The sequence below is a fragment of the Ranitomeya variabilis genome, chromosome 2, assembly GCF_051348905.1.
Source record: "Ranitomeya variabilis isolate aRanVar5 chromosome 2, aRanVar5.hap1, whole genome shotgun sequence".
NCBI classification, from domain to species: domain Eukaryota; kingdom Metazoa; phylum Chordata; class Amphibia; order Anura; family Dendrobatidae; genus Ranitomeya; species Ranitomeya variabilis.
Window position 1 is genome coordinate 350,905,847 of NC_135233.1, and position 27,263 is coordinate 350,933,109.

A 27,263-nucleotide genomic window follows, 5' to 3' on the forward strand; every position below is an offset into this window, starting at 1 on the left:
TGTATACCACATGCAACTGAAGCTGAAGTGCTTTTGGGGTGTGGAAGCTCTTCCCGAGCCTCTGCTCTCCGCAGATCTAATAAGCGCCCAGCGCTGCCTTCTCCAGCGTCACTGTCAGTCAACCAGAGAGACAATGACTGTCTGGCCACGAACCTTTGCATCTAAACTCCAGCCCATTTTCAAAAAGCTGGTGTAAAAATGACAAAACAAAACTTTGCCCAAATATGTATTGTGCAACAGTTCAAGTGCAAAGTGATACATCAGACCCTAAAAGTGTCTAGTTTGCCCGTTTATAGATTTGTTAGGTCTGAGATCTGTGTTCCTGTTATGGAAAGTTTTTCTTTTCGCTGCAGAAAGTCGCTCACAGTTTTTGCACAGGATCACCCTCACATTCACTCAGAAAATCCTCCAAAATACAGCCGTCTTATAATACCAGACTAAAGCTCCTCAGTCGCTCACCCAAATGCCTAAAATATCAGTAACAGCATTTTAAAATGGTCACAACCTAAAAACACATTGCTTGTAGCAAACGCATCTGTAACACTTTCATGTCCCTTTTACATTAAAGAAAAAAAAAAATACCGTACATATTGCAAGAAGATCTGAAAAGTGCAATTAGAAGAGGAGAACTGAAGAAGTACAGGACAGAAGACAGACGGGGGAGACCGGAAAGACTGGAGGACGGAGAGGTGTCAGTAACCAGGGGGCAGGTAATGTACAAGACATTCACTAATTCATGAAACACTAGATCTGGTCACTGACGTAATGGAGAAAGAGATGGAAGAGGAAGCCCATAGAATCCTAGACCACCAGGGATGCCAACACTAACCCCTTACAATTCTAAACCACCAGAGATGCTGATACCCAAACAACCCTAGACCACCACAGATCCTAACCCCCTTACAATTCTAAACAACCACAGATGCTAATACTAACGTCTTACAACCCTAGACCACCAGGAATGCTAATACCAATCCCTTACAACCCAGGAACATCAGGAATATTACTAACCCCTTACAAACCTAAACCACCAGGAATGCTGATACGAACCCCTAACAGCCCTAGACCATCAGGGAAGTGTAATTAGTCTAAAAATCACATTTTTCATAGTCTAAACTTGGTTATCGTATATGCACGTGTATAAGCCAAGTTTTTTGTGCTGAAAATGCCCCCTCGGCTTATACACAAGTCATAGCCCCAGTTTACAGCAGTGGAGGGGGAGCGGCAGAGCAGCGGGTCACAGGAGCCCATGGCTGCAGCTAAAGCCTGTGCCCACTGCTAAAGATAAATGAATATTCACTGCACTGGCAATGAGTATTAATTTCTCTTATAGCGTGCAGTTACTGTGTGTGTGTGTGTGTGTGTGTGTGTGTGTGTGTGTGTGTGTGTGTGTGTGTGTGTGTGTGTGTGTGTGTGTGTGTGTGTGTATATATATATATATATATATATATATATATATATATATATATATATATATATATATATTTTAAAAAACAAAAACATCTTACTTACCTTCCCTGCGCGTCCTCGCAGCATCTCATTCCGGTGCCAGCAGCACCTGCGGCCGGGCGAGCACGTGTCCCCGCTCATTAAGGTAATGAATATTCACCTCTCCACTCCCATAGGTGTGGAGAGAGGCGAATATTCATTACCTTAACAAGCGAGGACATGTGATCCCCGGCTGCAGACGCCGGAACGAGATGGTGTGAGGGAGCGCAGGGAAGGTAAGTAGAATGTTTTTTGTTTTTTTTTATGCTTTTAATAAAATAATTTCTTTATATGGCGCCAACAGATTCTGCAGCGCTTTACAGTTTTTCTACACATTATCATTGCTGTCCCCGATGGGGCTCACAATCTATATTCCCTATCAGTATGTCTTTCGAGTGTGGGAGGAAACCCACGTAAACACGGGGAGAACATACAAATTCCTTGCAGATGTTGTCCTTGGAGGGATTTGAACAAAGGACTCCAGCGATGCAAGGCTGCAGAGCTAACCACTGAGCCACTGTGATTTTCTCATGCATACAAGGATGGGAATAAGGAGCCATGCAGACAAGGATGGAGATAAGGAGCCCATGCATACAAGGATGGGGATGAGGAACCATGCATACCAGAATAGGGATTAGGGGAGAATTAATAACTGGCTTATACTCGAGTTAATACGTTTTCCCAAAATTAGGTTCCTTGGCTTATACTCTGGTCGACTTACATGAGTATAAACGGTGTATCTTTTTTACTTGAAATCATAGGGTACGTTATGTCATGGACGATGGACAAACACTATCTTGAGGGTTGCAAGGTAAACGGACAAAAATATAGAAATACTGGATGAGACACTCTTTAGGTAGAGTAAAACGTAAAGGGTTGTTCATAAAGTTGAGCAAAAAAAGTTTTAGAGGACTCAGCAGCCATGTCGGTAACCTGTGGCCGCTGGACCAGAGCCACATGTACCTCCTACTACACGAGAGATCCCCAATGCCTTTTCCGATTAGTAAACCATTGTGGCACAATGTATGCATGACAGACAGAGGAGATACTGGGCATGTTGCAGGAAGGTTTGCAGTGCTCTGGTACAGCCGCCATAGACTACTGACATGGCCACTGAGCTAGGGTTCTGGGAATATTTTGGCTCAACTCCAGTTCAGTGAATTAGAAAAACGTGTTTTTTCCCCAAAACAGCACCACACTTATCAAATAATTTATGTCCGATATTACAGCGCAGCTCAAATAAAGTGAATGGGGCTGAGCAGCAAAGCCAGGCACCTAGAAGAAAGGTTTCTAAAGTAAAGCAGCCATTCCCCCAACACTTAAAATAGGTTATCCAGGATTATAAAAACACACTATTTATTCTCATCTGTGAGATATATCTGGTATTGCAGTTTAGATTATTCGCTTAAACCCACAAGCAAGAATAGTGCCATTTCTGTATAAAAAAAAAATAACAAAAATTAAAAGAAAAACTACATATCCTGGACATCCCCATTAAAAACTGCATCCAAACTCCCTCATAAAAAAACAAACAAAAAGTCAGTCATTTCCAAACTATAATTCCTTGCAACCAAGCTGTGGTTTGATCCAGAAAATGAAAAATACTAATTAAATATCCCTATGTATGTGCCGAACTATGCCAATAGCGAGATGTCAGCAGACATACAGTACGACGATTCCCTGTGCGCGTTGTTCACAGTGATTGTATAAAAGGTTGGATGTAAAATATCGCCTTAATTCAATGATCCAGCTAAGTCACAAGCCAGAATGGCACTTGGAAAAGGCACCATTGAGTAATACCCCTCAGGCTCATCTAATAAGGCACAAATCCAAAAGGTGGAATATTGGGACTTGATTCCGTATTGCTGCTGCTTCTTCTACTAGTAAAAAAATAATAATAAAAAAAAAAGAATATAACGTAAGAATAAAAGTTTATAAAGGTAGTCCCACAATAAATAAACGAAAATGTGGAAAAGGAACAGAATTCCCAGTCTATACTAATGGCAATGAACACCCTTATAGGGGTCGTCCAGGGGCGATGACGTCGCGTCTGCATATACCTTGTAAAAATAAAGAAAGAACCTTGCACTCAACTATATGCTTGTGTGATTTATTATTAGTAGTACCCAGAAAAACGTTTCGGTCCACCATCAGGACCTTCATCAGTTACGTACTGTTTTGTTAATCAGGCTTGGGAGACAACACTGTCTCAGGGCACACATTAATTGAACCACTTAAATATGCACTGTACCAATAGAATAATACTGTTTGAGACCTGAAGCCGTGTGCCTGTGTCAGACGCGGTGTCCACCGCTGGACACCGCGTCTGACACAGGCACACGGCTTCAGGTCTCAAACAGTATTATTCTATTGGTACAGTGCATATTTAAGTGGTTCAATTAATGTGTGCCCTGAGACAGTGTTGTCTCCCAAGCCTGATTAACAAAACAGTACGTAACTGATGAAGGTCCTGATGGTGGACCGAAACGTTTTTCTGGGTACTACTAATAATAAATCACACAAGCATATAGTTGAGTGCAAGGTTCTTTCTTTATTTTGATAAGGTGTGGGAACCTACCTTTTGCACCAATTCCAGTAGTGCACACGCTAATTACCTTTTGCATATACCTTGTGACAGGTGCAGAAATTAGCGCCACTGGACAATCCCCTTAATACTTTAAATAGGTCCAGGAGGAAATCAAATGGTGTTGTGCACATGATCTTCACTCGTTAATGGTGGCTTCACGTTTACGCTGTGACTCTTAGAAAGAAGTCTCATTCAGTCTGGGCTTTGGTGGGGGTTTAGGGGGAGATGGTGACGGTGTAGGAATATCAAATACTGCTGCAGAGGACTGAGGAGATGGCGATGGCGCGATGCACAGAGGTGGCGGCTGCTGGAGTGCAGGAGAGGCTGGCCGTCTCGCTGATGCGGAGCCCCGTGATGGCTTGGCTCTGCTGGCAGTCACGTCGATGCTAGATCGACGGGAGTCAGCCTGATGGGACTCTGTGCATCGGGCAAGCTCTTGGCAGCGCTCCACAAAATTGCCACTGATATGAGGAGATGGTGGATTAGAGCCTTGGACATCTACTTTTAGCTGGTTGTTCTGAACTTTCCCAGGTCTTGTGTTGGAACGGGGCAATGTGTCCGACTTGTGCAATGAATTGAAGCTTCCTGAGAGGTGCGGCTGCAAGTTGCACAGAGAAGCCCAAGCTTCAGAGGGGCGAACAGCTGTAGCTTGGGGGCGATGTGAGGAGGACACCACGAGCCTTGAGAAACGATCACGTGGGATGTCACTTAGCTGGGACTGCAAGCTGCAGGAAAGAACCATAAACAGGTTAAAAAGACATTATAGGGAACCAGTCACCTTGGAAAATGTCATTTACCTGCAGATGAAGGGTTAATCTGCAAGTTACAATGCTTCCTGGCCACCTCAATGAAAGTGCGGCTAACGGGGGAAAGTAACTTTTTTCCCTCTGGGGAACCTCCAGCTTTCAGTTATCAGGGTGGTACAGGGAGCGGCTACAGTCACTGCTCACTATACTGCAAGCACGCCACCGCACATTGATTGACGGCTCGCACTACACAAATGCTCTACAGAGCCAGCTGTCAATCAAAGTGTCAGGACATTGTTACAACCGCCGGACAAGACAGTAAGCAGTGCATACCAAAATGACTGAAAGCTGGCGGCTTACAGGAGGAAACAATTTAATTTTCTCCCGATAGCTGCACTTTTTAAGCAGGTTTACAGAATGTCTTGCAGTGATCCATACAAGGCCCCGGGACATTAAACATATTTAATGCAAAGGACAAGAGGATGTGTAGATGATAACATTGTGCAGCTTACATATAGCTTTTATGTTATACCAACAGTACGTACCTGGATATGGATGAACGAGGATTCACAGTGTGAGAGAACGATGTCGCTGGGCTCATCTCAGGAGTACGAGTCAGAGCCAGGTCACACTGCTCCAGCTGTTCCAGCAGCTCCTCCTGAGTAAGACCCCCCAGATCCGCTGTAAGGGAGGAGAAAATGGGAAAGATCAGAGAGCGCCTTAGTTTAAAGCCTACGTAGACCTTCACAGATTTTTTTAGTCAATTTACTTCCTGAATGCAACTTTATAGAAGTCATTAAAACATTTCTACCACTTTGCTACGGCAGGGTGTACAAGTCCGTTATCTACCGTAGTCTAGGTGAGGACAGAATTTAAAAAAAAAAAAAAAAAAAAAAAAAGCACATGGAGATGAAAAAGGTGCAGGATAGAAGCTGTGTGGATATTGAGCTGATGAAGACAGCAGCCTCCCCCAATAAGCACAAGCATCCCAGCCGGCCTGTATAACTGGGAGAAACACTCCCACAACAGAATGACACTTGGATCTGCATCTGAATTTATGTAAAAATATTTTTTTCCCCAAGTCAAAAGGTGATCATAATCTAGAAATAGCCAAAGTCAATGCGACCTCATATAGCTGCAGCATTTTGTCAGGGTTCCTTAGTGGTTCAAATCAATTTGTAGAATATGCTAAGTCATGGACCTAATAATAAAGGCACCATTTTCTAAAGCTATAGGGGGTGATTGAAAAGTTCCCACAGAGACTACAATAGGATAGTAAAATTAAAAGGGAACCTGTCACTTGATTCATGCTGCCCAAAACACGCTCCAGAGCTTGAGAGAAAAGAGGGATTTTTGTGTACTCACCGTAAAATCCTTTTCTCCGACCCAATCATTGGGGGACACAGACCGTGGGTGTTATGCTGCTTGCCACTAGGAGGACACTAAGTCATACAAAGAAAGTTAGCTCCTCCCCTGCAGTATACACCCTCCTGCTGGCTCTCAGCTAACCAGTTCGGTGTAAAAGCAGTAGGAGATCAGTAACAACATATGAACTTACAGCATGTCATGTTATATATGAGAGTATAGCATATCAGATTATAAAAACAAGCATAAGCTAATACCAGGGTGGGGGCTGTGTCCCCCAATGATTGGCTCGGAGAAAAGGATTTTACGGTGAGTGAGTACACAAAAATCCCTCTTTCTCCTTCGCCTCATTGGGGGACACAGACCGTGGGATGTACCAAAGCAGTCCCTGGGTGGGGAAAAACATCAGATCAGGCCCTGTGTAACCGCTACTTACAAGTGCGCCACCGCGGCCTGCAGAGTCCGCCTGCCCAGACTCCCATCTGTGGAAGTGTGGGAATTATAGTGCTTCAAGAATGAATGCGGACTGGACGAATCCGCAAGCTTGCAGGCGTGTCTTGTCGACGCCTGTGCCTAGAACCCACGATAGACAGGGAGATAGGCTGACATGTAACACGGAAGGACTCCTGGATGGTGAAAGCAATACACCAGGCTAAATGGCCGATGAAGACGGCTAAACCCTTTCTGTAAGCGTCAGGAAGCCTTCCTCTTACCATCAGGAAGCCCAAGATACAGTGTCCAACCTTCGGAAGGACGCCGTCCTCGAGACGTACCTACTCAGAGCACTCGCTTCGTCCGGAATATGGGGAACTCACTCCATTTTGTGGACTGGTGCCAAAAGAGATGAGGGAAGAACTATGCCCTCATAACAGTGGTAATACAATACCATCTTGGTAACAAGGGGCGGGACGGGGATGGTCTGAGGACAACCTTGCCTTGAAGGAAATAAGGGAAAAAAGTCTGAAAGGACCCGTTAGCACCGAAGACTCATCAGGATGAGGATATCGCAGAAAAAAAAGGGGCGACCTTCCCGAATAGTAAGGTCTGTCCGGATCAAAAAAGGAGTCTACTGTAATACTCCTAGGACCATTAAGGTCTCAATGATCTAACGGTATGCGATAGGGAAGAATTATGTGTGAAAACTTCCTGCGAGAAAGTCTCTACTTGCTGTTTTTTTGCAGAAAGGCAGAAAGCTACCAGCTCCGCAAGCAAAAAAAAAAACTGATGTGGTCAGTGCGGATTTCCGAGGATCACTGGGGCCCTTTCTGCTTCTGAAAAGCTTTCGGAAGTAGTGGAAGGGGAGTTATGGAAACTGGTACCACAAAAGAACCAGAGCATGCAGAACGATGGGTCTTGGATCTCGAGGCCGAGCCACAAACTCGAGTACACAGGCGATCAGTCTGGACGCCATCCGAACTACAACTGGAGAGCTCCAGTGAAGGCAGGTCTGATGGAAGAATTTCGGGTGAAGTTCCCACTCACTTGAGGCGAAACCCTGACGGCTGAATATGTTCGCCGCCCAGAGTTATACTCCTGGGATATGTACTGCCGAGATCACCGAGTGATAGATCTCGGCCCATCAGAGAATGTGAGGTACCTCGGCCATGGCGCCTGAACGTGGGTACCTGCTAGATGATTAACGTATGGCACAGGCGTGGCATTGTCCAATTTAATTCAGATGGGTTGACCAGCCAGAAGGCAGTGGACCTACTGTAGGACTACTGTTCGGATCTCCAGAGCAATGATCGGCAGAAGAGGACTAGCATTGATAGTTACTAGTAACCACTGAACCGGGGAAAGGCCCTGGATGAAAGAGGAGCTCAGAGACTATCGTCTGAAAGTCTGTTTGACTTGCTGAAAACGAGCGGAGCGAAGGAAATTGCTTCCATTGCCGTCACCATTTTTCCTCAGAACCCTCCCAGCAAATCGAATGAAATGAGGGGATGAGTGATCAAGTGCGTGAGCTCCGTGTTGACGGACCATGACCTTGTCCGGAGGGAGAATTACCATCCTTCTGGAAGAGTACCGGATCATCCTCAAAAAGGATATCTGCTGGGCTGGAAATGAGAAGTTGTCTAAGTCTAGCCACCAGCCTAGGTGAGAGGGTATCACAAGTGATATAGACTACTTAGCGTAGTCCTGGAAGGGCGGCTAGACAGTCGGCCAAACAGGGCAGAACGACCACGCCTTTAAGGTGCTAGAGGAACATGACAGCCACCATGAGCTTTGCGAACACTCTGGGTGCGGTAGCAAGGCCGAAGACAAGGTCGTGACTTGAAAATGCTGCTCACCAATGGAAAGGCGAAGGAATTTTTGAAGAGGGTAAGCATCCCGAATGTCGATGGATGCCAGAAACTGCACCTTTTTCTGTTGAAGTAATGGCTGAGCGGAGGAACTCCGTTCGAAGAAGAAGAACCTTGTGAAAGGTTGTTAGAAGTTTGAGGTCCAGGATCGGTTCTACTTCTAGTTCCCCTTTTTGGAACCAAGATGCCTTAGATCTAGACTGCCCTGGACAACCCTTCCACTGCTGGTCAGGGCTATAGGAACGTATGATCCTTTGTTAGTCTCCCGCTCAAAAGATTTGATTGACCAGCTGTACTGTCTTCAGGAAAGGGTTACTGGTGTGAATCAATATAGTTAAGGTCTCCAGCCAGGAGACCATTGCTCTAGCAATCCATGCAGCGGCTAGGGAGGGTAGAGGGCTGGACCCGAAGCCGCAAAACGGAACGAACCAGATTTGCTATCTGACAGACCGTGGCATTTTCAATTGATGACACATCGGGCAGGGATACTGGTAGGTAATCCACAGGAGATTGTACCCGGTTAATCTGCCAAGTGGCAGAATGCGCGGCTGCATCCAGCAGGTCATAGTCTCTTGCCATCGCCGCTCTCTTGACGGTGCAGAGTTAAAAATTAGGAACCCTCGATCCACCATCCTCTTAACAGGGAAGTGGAGAGGGATCATCTGCCTTCTTGCATCTTCTTTTAAATAGTGGTGATGCAGAGGGGGGTGCTCAGACGCCCGAAAGGGGTGCCTCTGTACATCCACAGAGTTCAGGTCTCCGGGTGGACAGGACAGGTTGTCTGGCGTTAGGCCTGGATGCAGAAGAGGATAACTGGAGGCGACACACGTGTGCCCGTCTGTTGATGGTGTGGGGAGATCGGTGCCCTTTAAAGGGCCTGTCGCCCTTAAAAATCAGACCAGGCATGGCATCCCACGTAGAGGCTTCTGTCCAGTGAATCGCATATCCGGACTGGATGGCAAATGCTCTACGAGGGAGTTTAGTCTCCTTATGAGGGACACTGTGTAGTCTAGAGCAGGACCGGAGTCCTCGTCAATGTATAGAGATTGGATGATGATATAAATAGGCGAGTTCATCCTTTACTGAAGCTCTGGCAAGTCCAGGTCCAAGGCAATATCCGATCCGTGTTCAGAGTCTTGTTGTCAGCAAATCCTTTGGAGAGAGATCATGAAATGAAAACTTCCGTTTTGTAGATGCCTGTACGTTTCTAGAATACTCGCGGCCCCTGCTAGCCGACGGATCCCATGTAGGAGAGGGACCATGTATATCGGTCCTGCGAGCACTCCGAGCCACGGAGTGATTCAATTTCTTGGTCAGAAAAACCATGGGTTGCGGCAGTGATGAAGTCCACTGAGGGAACTAGTTACACTGGGATAAACTGGGTTCAGCGGCGGAGGGCTCCTCATTTATGACCGGCTTCGAATTGGTCATGTGCCTTTAAGACCAGGGAATACTGGTCGTGTGCCTTTAAGACCAGGGAATACTAGTCGTGTGCCTTTAAAACCAGGGAATACTAGTCGTGTGCCTTTAAAACCAGGGAATACTAGTCGTGTGCCTTTAAGACCAGGGAATACTAGTCGTGTGCCTTTAAGACCAGGGAATACTAGTCGTGCGCCTTTAAGACCAGGGAATACTAGTCATGCGCCTTTAAGACCAGGGAATACTGGTCATGCGCCTTTAAGACCAGGGAATACTGGTCATGCGCCTTTAAGACCAGGGAATACTGGTCATGCGCCTTTAAGACCAGGAAATACTGGTCATGCGCCTTTAAGACCAGGGAATACTGGTCATGCGCCTTTAAGACCAGGGAATACTGGTCATGCGCCTTTAAGACCAGGGAATACTGGTCATGCGCCTTTAGGTAAAATCTCGCAGAGAGCGAGAAGCGCCAATTCGGGGGGCGGAGCCACAGGCACGACGTGAGTGAAGCCTCGAGACTTCCATGAATAGGCCCAAGCCGGGGCCTAAATTTCTGCAGCTGGCGCCAGCGTAGAAGTGAGGGGCGTTGCAGTGGCCGAAAAAATTGAGCGCTTCCGTGCCAGGCGAAAAGCGCCAGGAAAACAGGCAGAGCCGCCTTAGGGCGCCACAGTGCGCTTCCGGGGTGCGGCCTACACATCGGCCGAAGCCGGGGGCTAAATTTTTGTAGCCGGCCGGAGCGTTACCCTCAGGGAGGTGGGCCACAGGGAAGCCTGAGACTGCCTGTGAATATCCCGCTGCAGAAGCCCATTGCTGGAAGGATCCACTCACCATCGGTGCGCGTCCTGGCATGGAGCCGCCGCGGATGTCGGGTATTGCAGCGTGGACGGTGCAGGGATAGAGGGATAAACCTCAATCCACCATCCCTTTGTTAGGGAGGTGGAGAGGAACCGTCCGCCTCCTTGTGCAATCCGCTTTCAGTGGTGGGACAGTGGGGGCTGCTCGGACGCCATAGAGAGGGGCCTCTGTACATCCACGGAGTTCAGCCCCCGGGTGGACAGGGCCAGTTGTCCGGCATTAGGCCTGGCTCCAGGAGAGGATACATGGAGGTGACACTCCATGTGGTCGCCTGCTGCTGGTGTGGGGAGATCGGGACCGTGAAGGCACCGTCGCCCCTGCAGTGAGCTGGGTGGGGCTCCGGCGGTTAGCGGGGATTTCAACTGCGGCCTAGTCCGGCTGAAAAAGCCAGGGACTAAATTTATGGAGCCTGCCGGTGGAGCACTTCGGAGGGCCGCGACGTAGCGCCGAATGATTGCCGCTGGCGTACCGGTCAGCGGCACCTCTCCCAGGAACCAGGACCGCACCTTCCACGCAGGCAGTGTGAGGAAGGAAACTACTCACCACCACCGAGCAGAGATGCAGCCTCTATTGCGAGGGAATAAGCTCAATCGATCCTCCCTTGGCCAGGGGATGGAGCGTCTCTGTCCATCTTCATATCTGCCTGCCGCAGGGGACTTACGGCTGTGCCTGCCGCAGGGGGCTTACGGCTACTGTGGGAACTACATGACGCCAACAGGTGAGGGCTTAATTGCGGAGGAACCCGGGAGATGCACATAAGAGGTATACTCTATGTGCTCGCCATCTTACAGGGGGGAGATCGGGAACGTATAGGAACCGTCGCCCTAGCGTAGATTAGGCGTGCCCCAGTCGTCGCAGGAAAGGTACGGGGAGGTATACTCGCCGTGCTTGCCTGTTGATGGTTCGGGGGAGAGCGGACCCTAGAAAGGAATCCGTCGCCCCCTTCACTCCGTTAATTAAAAAATAAAAATTTACAGAAAATAAAAATAAAAAATGTTGGGGTCTGAAAACAGACCCAAGTGCCTCCTACAGACACTAAGCAAGAACTAGTTAGCTGAGAGCCAGCAGGAGGGTGTATACTGCAGGGGAGGAGATCACTTTCTTTGTATCACTTAGTGTCCTCCTAGTGGCAGCAGCATACACCCACGGTCTGTGTCCCCCAATGAGGCGAAGGAGAAATATAGTTAGAGGGTCCATCCAGGGAATATAGTCAGAGATGGCCCATCCTAGGCCAGATTATGCCAACACCACTCCACGTATCTGACAGGTCTTTCCCATAGAGCGGTGCTGGGAAAAGATCTATAAATTATCTGAATTACCGGAGTGTTTCAGAAAAAAAAAAAATACAATCCTGGCTGCATACGTAAAACCAATGCCCTGGTTTACGCTGCACATGGTTTGGACAGCACAAGTTGCATGACAGGTTCCCTTTCAAGAGATCTTCTTGTAGATTGTGAGCCCTCACGGGCAGGGTCCTCTCTCCTCCTGAACCATTCGGACACTCGTTTTTTTCTGATTGCTGTATTTATGTATACCCCTTTTCACATGTAAAGCACCATGGAATAAATGGACCGGAAAAAGCTGGATAGTGTGATGCTTAAGAAAGCTCCTACCTCTATTTTCACCCTTATTCGCCACCTCCATGGCAGTGGTAAGATCCCACATCTGGAGGCAACCACTGGCATGTCCCGTGAACAGGTAGCGCCTGGGGCGGGAGCCTATCCGGCTAGATCCTTCGCACTCATGAACTGTGAAAGAAGTAATAGAGGAACCATCCACAGAACGAACCTCACATATCCTACAGAAGACAAGGTGCGATTAACCCCGGGAGAAAGGAAAAAATAGACATGACAATGAATGGGACAATGAATTATAGAAATTAATTACCTCTTTCCAGTGGAAGACAAACGGACGTACACAATGTTAGAATCGGGAACGACACGCTGAATGAAAACCTGTTGGTCGTCTCGTTCTCCAAAAGGACCTGAAAGATCAAAACGTGATATAAAATAACTAAAAAAAAAAAAGCTAAAAAAAATTAATTCATTCACTGGGTCATGATAAAGCAGAAAACTCTTTGGATTTTTCTAAGATTAGCAACATTGCCATAATTCATAAACATAGATTTCTTAGATTTGAAAAGAGGATATAAATGCTGACGAACATATCAAATATTTTCCATAAGAACACAGTTAATAGTAGCAATGTTACAGTATCTTTCTGACTATGCACAGTGCAATTCTTCCAATTATTACCAATATCATTCCCTGCGCTGCAGCCCGCGTGTCCATCAATGTCTTCTAGAGAAAGGATTTTGAAAGATGCCAATGGTGTGGATCCAGGCTGGGTAGAAATCATACCACGGAAGCGAGTGACCGTCCACGTGCGCACGTGATTATTATCAGCACAAACTGAGTGGGGACAAAAGTACAGAGGTTACAGCCAAAACAGGACGACAGTCAACATCTGAAGTACTCAGCACAGGTAAAGACAGGAATGAGAGAGCTATATGGCCAGATTCAGATTACGTGAACCGGTCTGGCTATGCATTTTCTGAGTAAATTAATCAAATTTATACACGCACAAAAATTTAAACTAATTACCTGATATGAGGTGTCGTTCTGATAGCATGATTTTAGTAACTGGGCTACGGTGGACTGTAAAAGTCTGAAAGAGTTGAGGTCCAGAGCCGACCGTCTCTGGGTGCTGAACTATAACTCTGACAACTCCAGAACTTGTGCCATATGCAATCTCAATCCAATTACCACTGTCACCTGTGTAAGAAAGTAATGTGCGTATTCTGTCAGAAGAGACATGCGGTGGCATTTAAAAAAAAAAAAGTATATATATATATATATATATATATATATATATATATATATATAGATATATATATATATATATATATATATATATATATATATATATATATATATATATATATATATATATATATATATATATATATATATATATATATACACACACACACACATATACATACATACACACACATATACATACACATATACAGAGTTAGTAATGAAAATCTTTATTCCCCAATGTAACAGTCAGATATGATTTTATGGATGATTTAACGTGAGGAGAGCATCGGAGAAAGACTGGATCAGATCTGATTTTAAGCTTAAAAACATTGGGGCGGGGGGAGAATCTCATACTTGTTTTGGGTGTGAGATAGACGCTAAGGGCAGTTATGGCGTCCTCCGAAGGATCCCGGTAAAGCTCTGTAACAAGAAGATCATTGTCCTTCATTCGCAAAGGAAACTTCTGGACATCTGTAGAACAGAAAAAAGACGCAATATAAAAAACCAAAAGCCAGAGAAGTATATAATGGATGGAAGGAGTTGAATAAGTCATGAAACTGGGTTTCATTTTCAGCAACAAAGGGAAAAAAACAAACAAAAATAAAAAAAGTACCTACCCATCATTGACCAGCAAAAATAAAAGTCATTTACCTACATAGTAGATAGAGCCATTGTTACACCCAAGCAGAAGGAAGGATCCAGCAGTGTCGTAGCTGTTTATGGGTACCACATCCTGGATCTGTCCCAAAATGGAGAATGCGGGAAGTGTTAGAACAGCCACTGATTGCAATATATACACAATAAAATACAATGTGGATTTAGGTTTGCATGTTAATGTAGTATGCGTGAAAAAAATCAAAATCATTCATGGTCAAAACCAAAGAGAAATGTGTCCCATGAGCAGAATTAGAAGTCTCACCTGCCAGTGTTTGGTCACTGCGTTCCACACACCTATCTTGCCGGTGTGGCTGGTGGCTATTAGCTGATTTCCCACAAAGAACAAGGCTTCAGCTGGGACCCCGAGACTAAAGACCCCTGAAAGAGGTATAAGAATGGTAAGGTACTAAGAGCCTAACCCAGCACTTCTCCATCAGAGAATGCTGAAATCTCCAGAGCATCCATTGAGCACATGGTTACATTTATAGATGCCATGTTCACACCTGCCTTACCTATTTCGCTTCCCGTGCCATCACCAGTGATTGCCCACAAGATGATCTCACTGCAGGAAGAGACGGCGAGCATTTTGTCATGGTCTCCCAGGGATCCTCCAATCGTCTTGGCATTAAGAGCCACCCGCTCAATAACCCAGTCCAGACAAGGGCTAGTGAAAATCAGCTGCCATCCAGAAGTCTCTTTCATTCTAAAAAAGTTGCAGAAAAATCCCATTATCCAAGGTAATTAAACAATTTTTACCTTTAATCATTCAAAGTATAAATTAAAAAAAAAAAATGCTAAAATGTAAAAAAACACACACACGACCTTCTATATATAATGATGCTCAACACCTGGCTACATTGGGGTGATATTTCCATGTCAGAAGATGTGATCGGTGGTGGTCTGGCATCAGTTCCCTACCAATCATTAGCACAAAAAAAAGGGCTGCAAAAATCTGTGGCCCTTTCACGCTCACTGCTATTTTCCCCGTCATTTTACATTTTTTTCTAACATCTAACATGTGTAAAATGCCACTGACCCTTTGAGGGCCCCACACACAAGACTAAAGTCAATCAAACCCACCGATTTTGGCAGGATCGGCCAACATTCAAATTTCTTTGTGAATGCTTTCAATTCTCTCCTGACATAATCTGTTAACTTTCTAAAGGTCGATACATTTTTATCCAGAGGAAAAAAAAACAAAACAAACAATCAGCTTCAAAAATATCAAAAAGGAACAGCGACTGATGTATGGGTGGGCGAGTAATGTGTACCGGTGAGGCTTCAATGTGCCAGCCTAGTTGCGGATAAATGTGTGGTTACCAGTAGCCTGCTGGGGAGGAGACAACTCTTTTTTTTATTTTTTTTTAAGGTCAGCATCCTGATAGCAGAAGAATACACCTGGGGTTTCCCGCATGACAAAAGTTCAGCTTCCTTCCATACTAAATATTACCTGTAACAGACTATGAACTGAGCAAAAGCCACGGCAATCCAATTATGATGTCCACAAATGATTCGGACCATGCCAGGGTCACCGGACAGCCCTAGAAGCAACCAAGTCAAGAATGTTTCAGCACAATATCAAATGTAAAGCAGGACTGAAGGTTTGTATTGTCTCTGCATGATCTAAAACCATGGGACACAACACAAGAGTTCTAAGCTGTCTGCATTTCCACCTCATGTATTATGATTGTGATTTATGTACTGTGATCTGACAGCAGCCGTCCTCGTATAACCTTACAATGCTCACAAGGATCTGTGTATTGTCTGTGCACAGATCCATGTAAGACATATCTCTCTCTATTGTAAAAATGAACACTACAACAACCAACCTCCACTTCCATAGCTCCTCTCTTCCAACAAACGTCCTAGAATGCCAGCACCCCCCAAATTGGGGGGCATAGTGTTACTCCTCCGAACAGGTGCACGCTCATTTCCTGCACTTCGGGAGCTGACCTGCAGCCCGGACACACTGTGACGATTCCTCTTCTTGGCTGGAAAGACTGTAATATAATGATCAAGACATGTGAAATGGGTCGCTCCCTGCTGCAGGATGTAAGTACTAATGATGCTGACACATCTACTGAATTGTACATCATGAGAAAAAAGCTCTAATAACTTAAGATTTTACGACCCCCTTACATATTAAATGATTGGCTGATCCAACAGATTTCAGCGACTTAAAGGGCACCTGTCACCCCGTTTTTTCAGTATGAGATAAAAATACTGTTAAATAGGGCCTGAGCTGTGCATTACAACAGTGTATTTTGTGGACCCAGATTCCCCACCTATGCTGCCAAAATAGCCGTTTTCGCCTGTCAATCAGGCTGGTCTGGTCAAAAGGGCGTGGTGTCTTCCCCCAGATCTTGCTTAGTTTTCCGTTGGTGGCGTAGTGGTTTGCACATGCCCAAGGTCCCGAATCCACTGCACAGGGGAGTTAAAAGAGCGCGATGTGCACTATTTCATTGGTGATCGGTGGGGGCGGCCATCTTCCTTTGGCCGCGCGTGCGCAGAAGCGGCGCTCTGCTGGCCGCGGCTTCAGGAAAATGGCCACGGGATGCCGCGCATGCGCAGATGGAGATCGCGGCGGCCATTTTCCTGAAGCCGAGATGCGAACTCTGCTTCAGGAAAATGGCCACCGCGATCTCCATCTGCGCACGCGCGGCATCCTGCGGCCATTTTCCTGAAGCCGCGGCCAGCAGAGCGCCGCTTCTGTGCACGCGCGGCCAAAGGAAGATGGCCGCCCCCACCGATCACCAATGAAATAGTGCACATCGCGCTCTTTTAACTCCCCTGTGCAGTGGATTCGGGACCTTGGGCATGCGCACACCACTACGCCACCAACGGAAAACTAAGAAAGATCTGGGGGAAGACACCACGCCCTTTTGACCAGACCAGCCTGATTGACAGGCGAAAACGCCTACTTTGGTAACGTATTTTGGCAGCATAGGTGGGGAATCGGGGTCCACAAAATACACTGTTGTAATGCACAGCTCAGGCCCTATTTAACAGTATTTTTATCTCATACGGAAAAAACGGGGTGACAGGTTCCCTTTAAGTCGAATATGTATATGGGCCTTTATCGTTTCACCAAGGTGCAGCATCGGGCAGTGCTGAGCACAGAGGGACAAAGGTCTTCCAACCAAACCTGCAAAACCCTTTACCCCCCCAATATTTCTTCTGCTCTTTAAATACTCTGGGAGAAAACACTGCAGCCTTAAGTTGCACCTTCCATTGCCTGTTCCCGAATCTCGGCAGTAGGGTTAAAATGATCGCTATTTTTCTAAGCAGCCACCACTTGGGGGAGCTCGGACTACTCAGATTTCTACAGCTACCATTTAGTTTAATGGCAGCTGTATAAATTCCTGTGTAGCGACCGCCCCCCCAGTGGTGTATAAGTGGTTTCAGGTAGGTGAAGAAAAAAAAAAAGTCCTACATAGTCTCTTACCTGGAGGGGGGAGGTATCCATTAAATAATACACTCCCACACGAGGAGCGTTCCAGCTCTTCACACAGCTGTAGGCGTCTAACTAAAAAAAATAAAAATATATAACCATTACATATTCTCTCTACTGTAATATAGACTGACAAAGTAAAAAAAAAAAAAATGATACCTAGCGGTGTGATCCCATAAAATTCTGCTTCATGTAGGAGAAGGGAACTGTGAACACCTCTGCAAAACACCAAATAAAAAATAATAAAATAGCCAGAGGGTAAATACGGATACTGTATATGTGAGTGAGATCATAAACTGAGCTTCTATGCATTCCCTCCATTTGCTAACCTGGTATCCAACTCTTTGGTTCGTAAGAAATTTAGTATTGAAGCAAATACTGTGGGGTCTCTGTCGATAAAGATCTGTTAAAAAATAAAAAGCAAAGTGGGTATTATCGTACTGCAATGGCTCACTTTAACCCCTTCACCCCCAAGGGTGGTTTGCACGTTAATGACCAGGCCAATTTTTACAATTCTGACCACTGTCCCTTTATGAGGTTATAACTCTGGAACTCTTCAACGGATCTTGGCGATTCTGACATTCTTTTCTCGTGACATATTGTACTTCATGTTAGTGGTAAAATTTATTCGATATAACTTGCGTTTATTTGTGAAAAAAACGGAAATTTGGCGAAAATTTAGAAAATTTCGCAATTTTCCAACTTTGAATTTTTATGCCCTTAAATCACAGAGATATGTCACGCAAAATACTTAATAAGTAACATTCCCCACATGTCTACTTTACATCAGCACAATTTTGGAAACAAAATTTTCTTTTGTTAGGGAGTTATAAGGGTTAAAATTTGACCAGAAATTTCTCATTTTTACAACACCATTTTTTTTTAGGGACCACATCTCATTTGAAGTCATTTTGAGGGGTCAATATGATAGAAAATAACCAAGTGTGACACCATTCTAAAAACTGCACCCCTCAAGGTGCTCAAAACCACATTCAAGAAGTTTATTAACCCTTCAGGTGGTTCACAGGAATTATGTTTAAATAAAAATGAACATTTAACTTTTTTTCACACAAAATGTATTTCAGCTCCAATTTGTTTTATTTTACCAAGGGTAACAGGAGAAAATGGACCCCAACAGTTGTTGTACAATTTGTCCTGAGTACGCTGATACCCAATATGTGGGGGTAAACCACTGTTTGGGCGCATGGCAGAGCTCGGAAGGAAAGGAGCGCCATTTTACTTTTCAAAGCAAAATTGACTGGAATTGAGATGGGACGCCATGTTGCGTTAGGAGAGCCCCTGATGTGCCTAAACATTGAAACCCCTCACAAGTGACACCATTTTGGAAAGTAGACCCCCTAAGGAACTTATCTAGATGTGTTGTGAGAACTTTGAACCCCCAAGTGTTTCACTACAGTTTATAACGCAGAGCCGTGAAAATAAAAATTCTTTTTTTTTTCCACAAAAATGATTTTTTAGCCCCCAGTTTTGTATTTTCACAAGGGTAACAGGATAAATTGGACACCAAAAGTTGTTGTCCAATTTGTCCTGAGTACGCTGATACCCCATATGTGAGGGGGAACCACTGTTTGGGCGCATGGCAGAGCTCTGAAGGGAAGGAGCGCCATTTGGAATGCAGACTTAGATGGATTGGTCTGCAGGCGTCACGTTGCATTTGCAGAGCCCCTGATGTACCCAAACAGTAGAAACCCCCCACAAGTGACCCCATATTGGAAACTAGACCTCCTAAGGAACTTATCTAGATGTGTTGTGAGAACTTTGAACCCCCAAGTGTTTCACTACAGTTTATAACGCAGAGCCGTGAAAATAAAAAATCTTTTTTTTTTCCCACAAAAATGATTTTTAGCCCCCCAAATTTTTATTTTCCCAAGGATAACAAGAGAACTTCGACCCCAAAAGTTGTTGTCCAATTTGTCCCTAGTACTCTGATACCCCATATGTTGGGGTAAACCCCTGTTTGGGCGCACGGGAGAGCTCGGAAGGGAAGGAGCACTGTTTTACTTTTTCAACGCAGAATTGGCTGGAATTGAGATCGGACGCCATATCGCGTTTGGAGAGCCCCTGGTGTGCCTAAACAGTGGAAACCCCCCAATTCTACCTGAAACCCTAATCCAAACACACCCCTAACCCTAATCCCAACGGTAACCCTTACCACACCCCTAACCCTGACACACCCCTAACTCTAATCCCAACCCTAATCCCAACCGTAAATGTAATCCAAACCCTAACCCTAACTTTAGCCCCAACCCTAACTTTAGCCCCAACCCTAACTTTAGCCCCAACCCTAACCCTATCCCTAACCCTAGCTCTAACCCTAACCCTAGCCCTAACCCTAGCTCTAACCCTAACCCTAACCCTAGCCCTAACCCTAGCCCTAACCCTAGCCCTAACCCTAACCCTAGCCCTAGCGGGAAAATGGAAATAAATACATTTTTTAATTTTTTTTATTTTTCGCTAACTAAGGGGGTGATGAAGGGGGGTCTGATTTACTTTTATAGCGGGTTTTTTAGCGGATTTTTATGATTGGCAGCCGTCACACACTGAAAGACGCTTTTTATTGCAAAAAATATTTTTTGCGTTACCACATTTTGAGACCTATAATTTTTCCATATTTTGGTCCACAGAGTTATGTGAGGTTATGTTTTTTGCGGGACGAGTTAACGTTTTTATTGGTAACATTTTCGGACACGTGACAGTTTTTGATCACTTTTTATTTCGATTTTTGTGAGGCAGAATGACCAAAAACCAGCTATTCATGAATTTCTTTTGGGGGAGGCGTTTATACCATTCCACGTTTGGTAAAATTGATAAAGCAGTTTTATTCTTCGGGTCAGTACGATTACAGCGATATCTCATTTATATCATTTTTTTATGTTTTGGCGCTTTTATACGATAAAAGCTATTTTATAGAAAAAATAATTATTTTGGCATCGCTTTATTCTGAGAACTAGAACTTTATTTTTTTGCTTATGATGCTGTATGGCGGCTCGTTTTTTGCAGGACAAGATGACGTTTTCAGCGGTACCATGGTTATTTATATCCGTCTTTTTGATCGCGTGTTATTCCACTTTTTGTTCGGCGGTATGATAATAAAGCGTTGTTTTTTGGTTCGTTTTTTTTTTTTTTCTTACGGTGTTCACTGAAGGGGTTAGCTAGTGGGACAGTTTTATAGGTTGGGTCATTACGGACACGGCAATACTAAATATGTGTACTTTTATTGTTTTTTTTTGTTTTTTTTAGATAAAGAAATGTATTTATGGGAATAATATATATTTTTTTTTTCTTTATTTAGGAATATTTTTTTTTATTTTTTTTTTACACTTGTGGAAATTTTTTTTTTTACTTTTTTACTTTGTCCCAGGGGTGGGACATCACAGATCGCCCATCTGACAGTTTGCACAGCACTCTGACAGATGGGCGATCTTACTTTCATCGGAGCAGGCTGCTCTGCAGCTGGCTCCGGACCCTGACCCGGAAGTACTCCCTGCAGGACCTGGATGCAGCCCCGCGGCCATTTTGGATACAGGGACTGCAGTGAGAAGACGCTCGGTACAAGGTGAGTACATCACCTTGTACCGATCGTCTCAGGGAAGCCCGCAGGGAGCCCCCTCCCTGCGCGATGCTTCCCTGTACCGCCGGTACACCGCGATCATGTTTGATCGCGGTGTGCCGGGGGTTAATGTGCCGGGGGCGGTCCGTGACCGCTCCTGGCACATAGTGCCGGATGTCAGCTGCGATAGGCAGCTGACACCCGGCCGCGATTGGCCGCGCTCCCCCCGTGAGCGCGGCCGATCGCATATGACGTACTATCCCGTCGGTGGTCATACGGGCCCACCCCACCTCGACGGGATAGTACGTCAGATGTCAGAAAGGGGTTAAAGGGCTTTTCTGATGCGCTGTAAAATACAATTTGCTAAAAAGAAATTTTAAAAAATATATATATTAACCCCTTCACGACATGTGCCATACTAGTACAGCGCATGTCGTGTCCCTCCCTTTGATGTGGGCTCCAATGCTTAGCCCACATCTTTCCCGACATGTGTCGGGAAAAGCTGACATGTGCCTTTAACAGCCACGGGTGGAATTATGATCCGTCCGCGTCTGTTATCCCGTTAAATGCCGCTGCTGTCTATTGCTGACAGGGGCATTTAATGTGTATTTAAAATTAACACTTATTTGGTATCACCGTGTTCAGAATCGCCCGATCTATGAAGCCATAAAAATAATTAAACCGATCGGTAAATGGCACAGTGGAAAAAAATAATTAAAAATGCCAGAATTGCGGTTTTTTTTGGTCGCCGCAACATTGCATTAAAATGCAATAACGGGCAATCAAAAGATAGCATCTACACCAAAATGGTATCACTAAACGTCAGCTCAGCGCACAAAAAATAAGCCCTCACCCAGCCCCAGATCACGAAAAATGGAGATGCTACGGGTCTCGGAAAAAAACTTTGGATTTTTTTTTTTCCACCATTTAAATGAAAAACAACCTATACATGTTTGGTAGCTACAAACTCGTAATGACCTGTAAAATCATAATGGCAGGTCAGTTTTAGCAATTGGTGAACATGGTAAAAAAAAAAAATCCAAAAAAACTGTTGTGGAATTGCACTTTTTTGCAATTTCATTGCACTTGGAATTTTTTATTTCCCGTTTTCGGGTACACGACATAGTAAAAATCAATGGTGTTTTTCAAAAGTACAACTCGTCCCGCAAAAAAACAAGCCCTCACATGGCCATATTGACGGAAAAATAAAAAAAGTTATGGCTCTGGGACAAAGGGGAGCGAAAAACAGAAACGCAAAAACTAAAAAGGGCTGCGGCGTAAAGGGGTTAACCCATCAAATCAAGCATCAAGGTTTCCATGACCCTCTACTGGTCGTTACTTTTAGTGCAGCTTAGAACGGAGAATTATGAAACAGAAACTTCTGTATAAATATATTTTAATGGTCATTTGTGCAAAATTTCCACAAAAACTCACCGCGCCCGTTTCATCCTTTAGTGAGGAAATGCGACCACTGAGAAGGCTGAAGAATAAAAAAAAAACAAAAAAAAAACATTAATGATGGCCAAGAAGGAAAATATTTTTTCTAATACAGCAGTTTAGTGTTTGTAATCTGAGCTACAACAAAAAATATTCTGAAATAAAGATGCAAAAAAAAAAATACACACAAAAAAAGTCTTAAAATGAATATTATACAATACCTGGAGAAAAAGGAGTCTGAGACCCACGTCAGGGTCTGTCTGGACGTGCTGAACCTGTGGATGATAATGACACTATTAGCCCTTCTTGGTTTCACAGTGCAAATCCCTCAACTAATAACTCAAGGGGGTCTCTGCATTGTTCGTTCCTAATTGTTAGAAGAGGACCTTCGCTATTAGGGTATGTGCACACGTTCAGGATTTCTTGCAGAAATTTCCTGACAAAAAACGGACATTTCTGCCAGAAATCTGCATGCGTTTTTTTCCGGAGCTTTAATGCATTAAATAACGGGAAAAATGCAAAAAATCCACAAAATTAATGAACATGCTGCTTTTTTTTTTTTACAATGATGCGTTTTTTTTGCGGAAAAAAACGCATCATGTGCACAAAAATTGTGGAATGCATTCTAAATGATAGGATGCATATGTATGCGTTTTTATTGCGAAAATCCTGAACGTGTGCACATACCCTTACATGAAGATATATTATTTATATAAACTGACCAGCAGCCAATTTCCAGGTGCAATGGCCACCTAGGTCCTTTGCCTTTATCCAGCCAAGCACTAAGAGCAAAGTTCCCCCAACATCTGAGCTTCATGGACCCCTGGAGTAGGACACGAGGGTTTTGGAATATTGCAAATCTGTAACGCCCTATCCAAATGTAATTTCCAGCATTTTCATTACTGCAGGGACTAAGAGGAGAGAGACATTAACGACTAGGTGTAGATTTTTCCTACTTGGGTGGAGAGGTTTTAGCACATAAGTGTAGGTTCTGTGCAACTTCCTGAGACAAATATCCCCACCTCACTGTATTCATGGAAAGCCTCTGTACAATAGTGGGCCGCTGCCAACTTTACTGTTTTTGTGATGTCAGCACTGTACAGACTGCGGACTGACCCAGTACAATGCCTGACACACTGGACGGATGGCAGCCAAAGCTGACAACCATAACACGCATATGGCGGTGCCCGATGGCAGCGGAGAGAAAGACCGGGTGTGCGAAATCTGAACATACCAGATTATTTTACCCTCCCGTGAGATAATTCACCACTAGGGCTGTCTGGCAAAGACTTACCGTACTTTCCTTTTCTAATTGAGAACACATGCACACTCGTCCAAGTTGGGGGGCGCATGTAACAACCCTCTAGAAGGATCCGGAGTCACAAAGCCCACAGCTCTATTACCAGCTTCAGCGCCACCATTCTTGATTGACAGCCCACCATCTTGACTACACAGCTGGCCATCTGTCAGTCATACAAGAGGTGGTGCTATCCTCATTTGACTTTCCATGGAACGGCCTTACCTGTGGCAATCCTACTGATCCAGGATTTGTTTTATCGTGGGAGACAGACTACAACAGAAAACCGCTTCAAAAACCTGCACGTCAAGCATTTTTTTGTCACTAATATTAATTTGGATTTGGCCACAGAAAAATCTACACTAAAAAGGATCCGTTGCAGATTTAAAGGATGATTGCCATCTTGTACTTTTATAGCATATCCACAAGCAATGCCATACTAGTCTAGTAGAAACGGGGCCCGCTGCACACTGCTTTCACTGGACGGATGATGGAAATTCTCATACAAATGATTGCCCACCTCTCCCCCTGACAGCAGGACCCCATTCTCTCAAAAGATGCAGGTCCTATTGGCAGGATCCACATTCTATATGTATATGCCATGTACCAATGAGATGGGAACAGCCTTTTAAAAAGTCCCATCATGCCAGGAAGGGAGTGTGTGCAGTATAACATGTAAGTGCCATTTGTGGTGCTTTTAGGGCGCCAGGAAAATATAACAATTTGTGTAGCATCTCATTTAGAAGAGAGGAAAAGTTCATTAGGAGGCTTGTTCCTGATGATCGGTCATTGCAAATAAATCAGTGACCAGAGAGGTCACACTCCATGTTATGGGTCAGGGCCGCACCCGTGCCAGCAGATAGTAACGATTACAGCAATAACAGACATGCGATGTTATATTTATATATATTTTAGTGGCTTAATAAAATTCTGACATCAAAATCAAATTGGTTGGTATCACCATTTTCCATGATCTGCCACCACAAAGAAAACGTGATCCTGGTCTAGAATATAAGGAACAGACACACACCCCAGCACACACAGGTCCAGGGCTACCCACCATTATCATACAGCCACTTGAACGTTTCCCCTCAGCTTTCCTTGCCAGCAGCGCTCATTTCTCCCTCCATTTTACACACTCACCTCTTGCCCCCAACATTGAGGTGTATGACATCCCCGCTGCGGCCTCCCGGCGCCGCCATGCCTCACTGACCACCTCACACAGCAGCAGCCGCCGCCATACTTCCGGCAACACCGGACAGACCAGACACTCAGTTACCGGCCTGCTCATTGGCTGCAGCTCCTGTCAGTCACAATTTTGCCCCGCCCCTTACATTTTATAGTGGAGAGGAAGCGCCGAACAGTTAGTATGCGCCGGTGACGGCGTGTGTCACTGAGGTACCTGTACTGTGTGCAGTTTCACCTCATGGTCCTTTCATAGACATTTTCTGTACGCACACTTTATTATTTATTTTTTATTTTCTGTAGAGTCAGTGCAACATTTTGCCTCTGATTTCTGAGGAAAAAAACTTTAATATATAATTCCCATATTGTGGCTCATACGACTTTAGACTTACACTATCGCGGATATAGTGGAGAATATTAAACACGTCTAACAGAAAACAAAATACTTTATTAAAACCCTTTTAAAAAGGAAGTTCCATAACGTTGCCTAGCATAGGCATGCTAATTTATTGTAGGTAGCAGGGAAGGGAACATTAATCCTTTCCCTAATAATATTCCCTCATAAATTACCGTAGGCAGCAGCGGCGGAGGATGGCGCCCAAAATAAGCACGTGAGTTATGGCGCTCCGGCTCAACGTCGCTTTTTCCTTGGTAAGCCCCTAGGTACCACAACCCCTCACAAGAGGCAAAGACACCAAGTCAAATCACCAATTTGATAGATGCTATAAGGGCAAAGAAGCCGAGATAAAGGGTCTTTTCTCGGAAAAAATGATATTAATTTCAACATGGACTTGAGAGGTGAAAAAAAAAATCACAAAAACTAAAGTGTCAGAAGTGCAACTAATATTGTCACAAACAAAATACCTATTTGCTTACAATCAACATGCCAATATTCAGTCCAATTAACCATTGCTGGTCCCAGCTTGTCACAAAATAAACCCCACATAGCTCCAGTATCACAACCTCAACGTGTTTCCCCATTCCATCCGGTACATGGGTCATCAGGAGGCTTTTAGGAGGTAACCCTTTTCGGGAGGTATAGGGTCAGATATGGTTTCCTGGTGTCCATTCCTCAACCCTGACGGCCTGACGTGTAGCATTATTTATCTTTATAGATTAGTGTCACAGATTTAATTAGAATGTTGATGATCGGGATCATTATGGAAGTTCCTTTTTAAAAGGACTTGATCTTTATTTCTTTTTATTTATGACCAATAAACATACATTTGTATTTTGATGTTCACCGTACGGGATAAATATGTTATTAGTTTGGACAGTAACCAGCGCTACTACACCAAATGTGTTTTTTTAGATTTTAATAACATACCAGTTCAATTAGGATTAACATTTGATCAGAAAAAATCAGCCGATGGCGATTTCTCAACCTTCTCATATCAATCAATGTGAAAAACGGTCAGCACACAGGTGGCATCATTTTTTCACGGACCCATAGACTTGCATTGAGGCGTTCGATCCTTGACTTGGATCAAAATTGTAGAAGTCCCTGTGACTTCGTCAGGAACGCTCAGTAATGAAAAGTAGACGGACATGTGAACAGCCCCATAGACTATTAGGCTATGTGCACACTTTGCGGATTTTGCTGCGGATCCGCAGAGGATATGACCGCTGCAGATCCGCAGCAGTTTCCCATGAGTTTACAGTACAATGTAAACCTATGGGAAACAAAAAACGCTGTGCACATGCTGCGGAAAAAAACGCGCGGAAACGCAGCGGATTACATTCCGCAGCATGTCACTTCTTTTCTGCGGATTTTCACCTGCTCCAGTAGGAAACTGCAGATGAAAATCCGCAGAAGAAACCGCAGTAAAAACCGTGATAAATCCGCAGTAAAAACCGTAATGGGTTTGCACTGCGGATTTTGGAATTCCGCTGCGGAAAATTCCGCAGTGGAATCCGCAAAGTGTGCACATAGCCTAATGGGTATGATTTCTATCCATGAAAAACTGATGTCTGAATGAGCCCTGACAGCGACATGTGTCACGCAACAGCAATTCAGAAAAACAGCTGTACAATTTGCTGTCACGCATGCATGAGATTTTGCTGCACAACAATGGGC

The 27,263-nt window shown here is 44.6% G+C and overlaps 1 protein-coding gene across 1 annotated transcript; it reads right to left on the reverse strand.

Annotated features, from left to right (window-relative positions):
- Nucleotides 1–3,030: 3,030 nt before the first annotated feature.
- On the reverse strand, nucleotides 3,031–25,308 carry SHKBP1 (SH3KBP1 binding protein 1). Its single transcript, XM_077285570.1, has 19 exons — nucleotides 25,145–25,308; nucleotides 22,926–22,979; nucleotides 22,702–22,747; nucleotides 18,026–18,099; nucleotides 17,856–17,914; nucleotides 17,691–17,771; nucleotides 16,075–16,245; nucleotides 15,696–15,786; nucleotides 14,758–14,948; nucleotides 14,508–14,623; nucleotides 14,240–14,327; nucleotides 13,943–14,059; nucleotides 13,367–13,537; nucleotides 13,019–13,174; nucleotides 12,651–12,747; nucleotides 12,377–12,561; nucleotides 5,367–5,502; nucleotides 4,117–4,800; nucleotides 3,031–3,548 (listed from the first exon to the last, which is right to left on the reverse strand). The coding sequence occupies exons 1-18, from the start codon at nucleotides 25,201–25,203 to the stop codon at nucleotides 4,251–4,253; spliced, it is 2,442 nt and encodes an 813-aa protein (XP_077141685.1). The 5' UTR covers nucleotides 25,204–25,308; the 3' UTR covers nucleotides 3,031–3,548; nucleotides 4,117–4,250.
- Nucleotides 25,309–27,263: the final 1,955 nt, after the last annotated feature.

Excerpts from the sequence above, each read along its gene's own strand:
- SHKBP1 (XM_077285570.1), bottom strand. The coding sequence starts at position 25,203 with ATGGCGGCGCCGGGAGGCCGCAGCGGGGATGTCATACACCTCAATGTT. Across the intron at positions 15,787-16,074 it reads GAGGAGCTATGGAAGTGGAG|GGCTGTCCGGTGACCCTGGC; the intron begins GTTGGTTGTTGT and ends GGTTGCTTCTAG. Across the intron at positions 4,801-5,366 it reads CCTCGTTCATCCATATCCAG|CTTGCAGTCCCAGCTAAGTG; the intron begins GTACGTACTGTT and ends TCTTTCCTGCAG.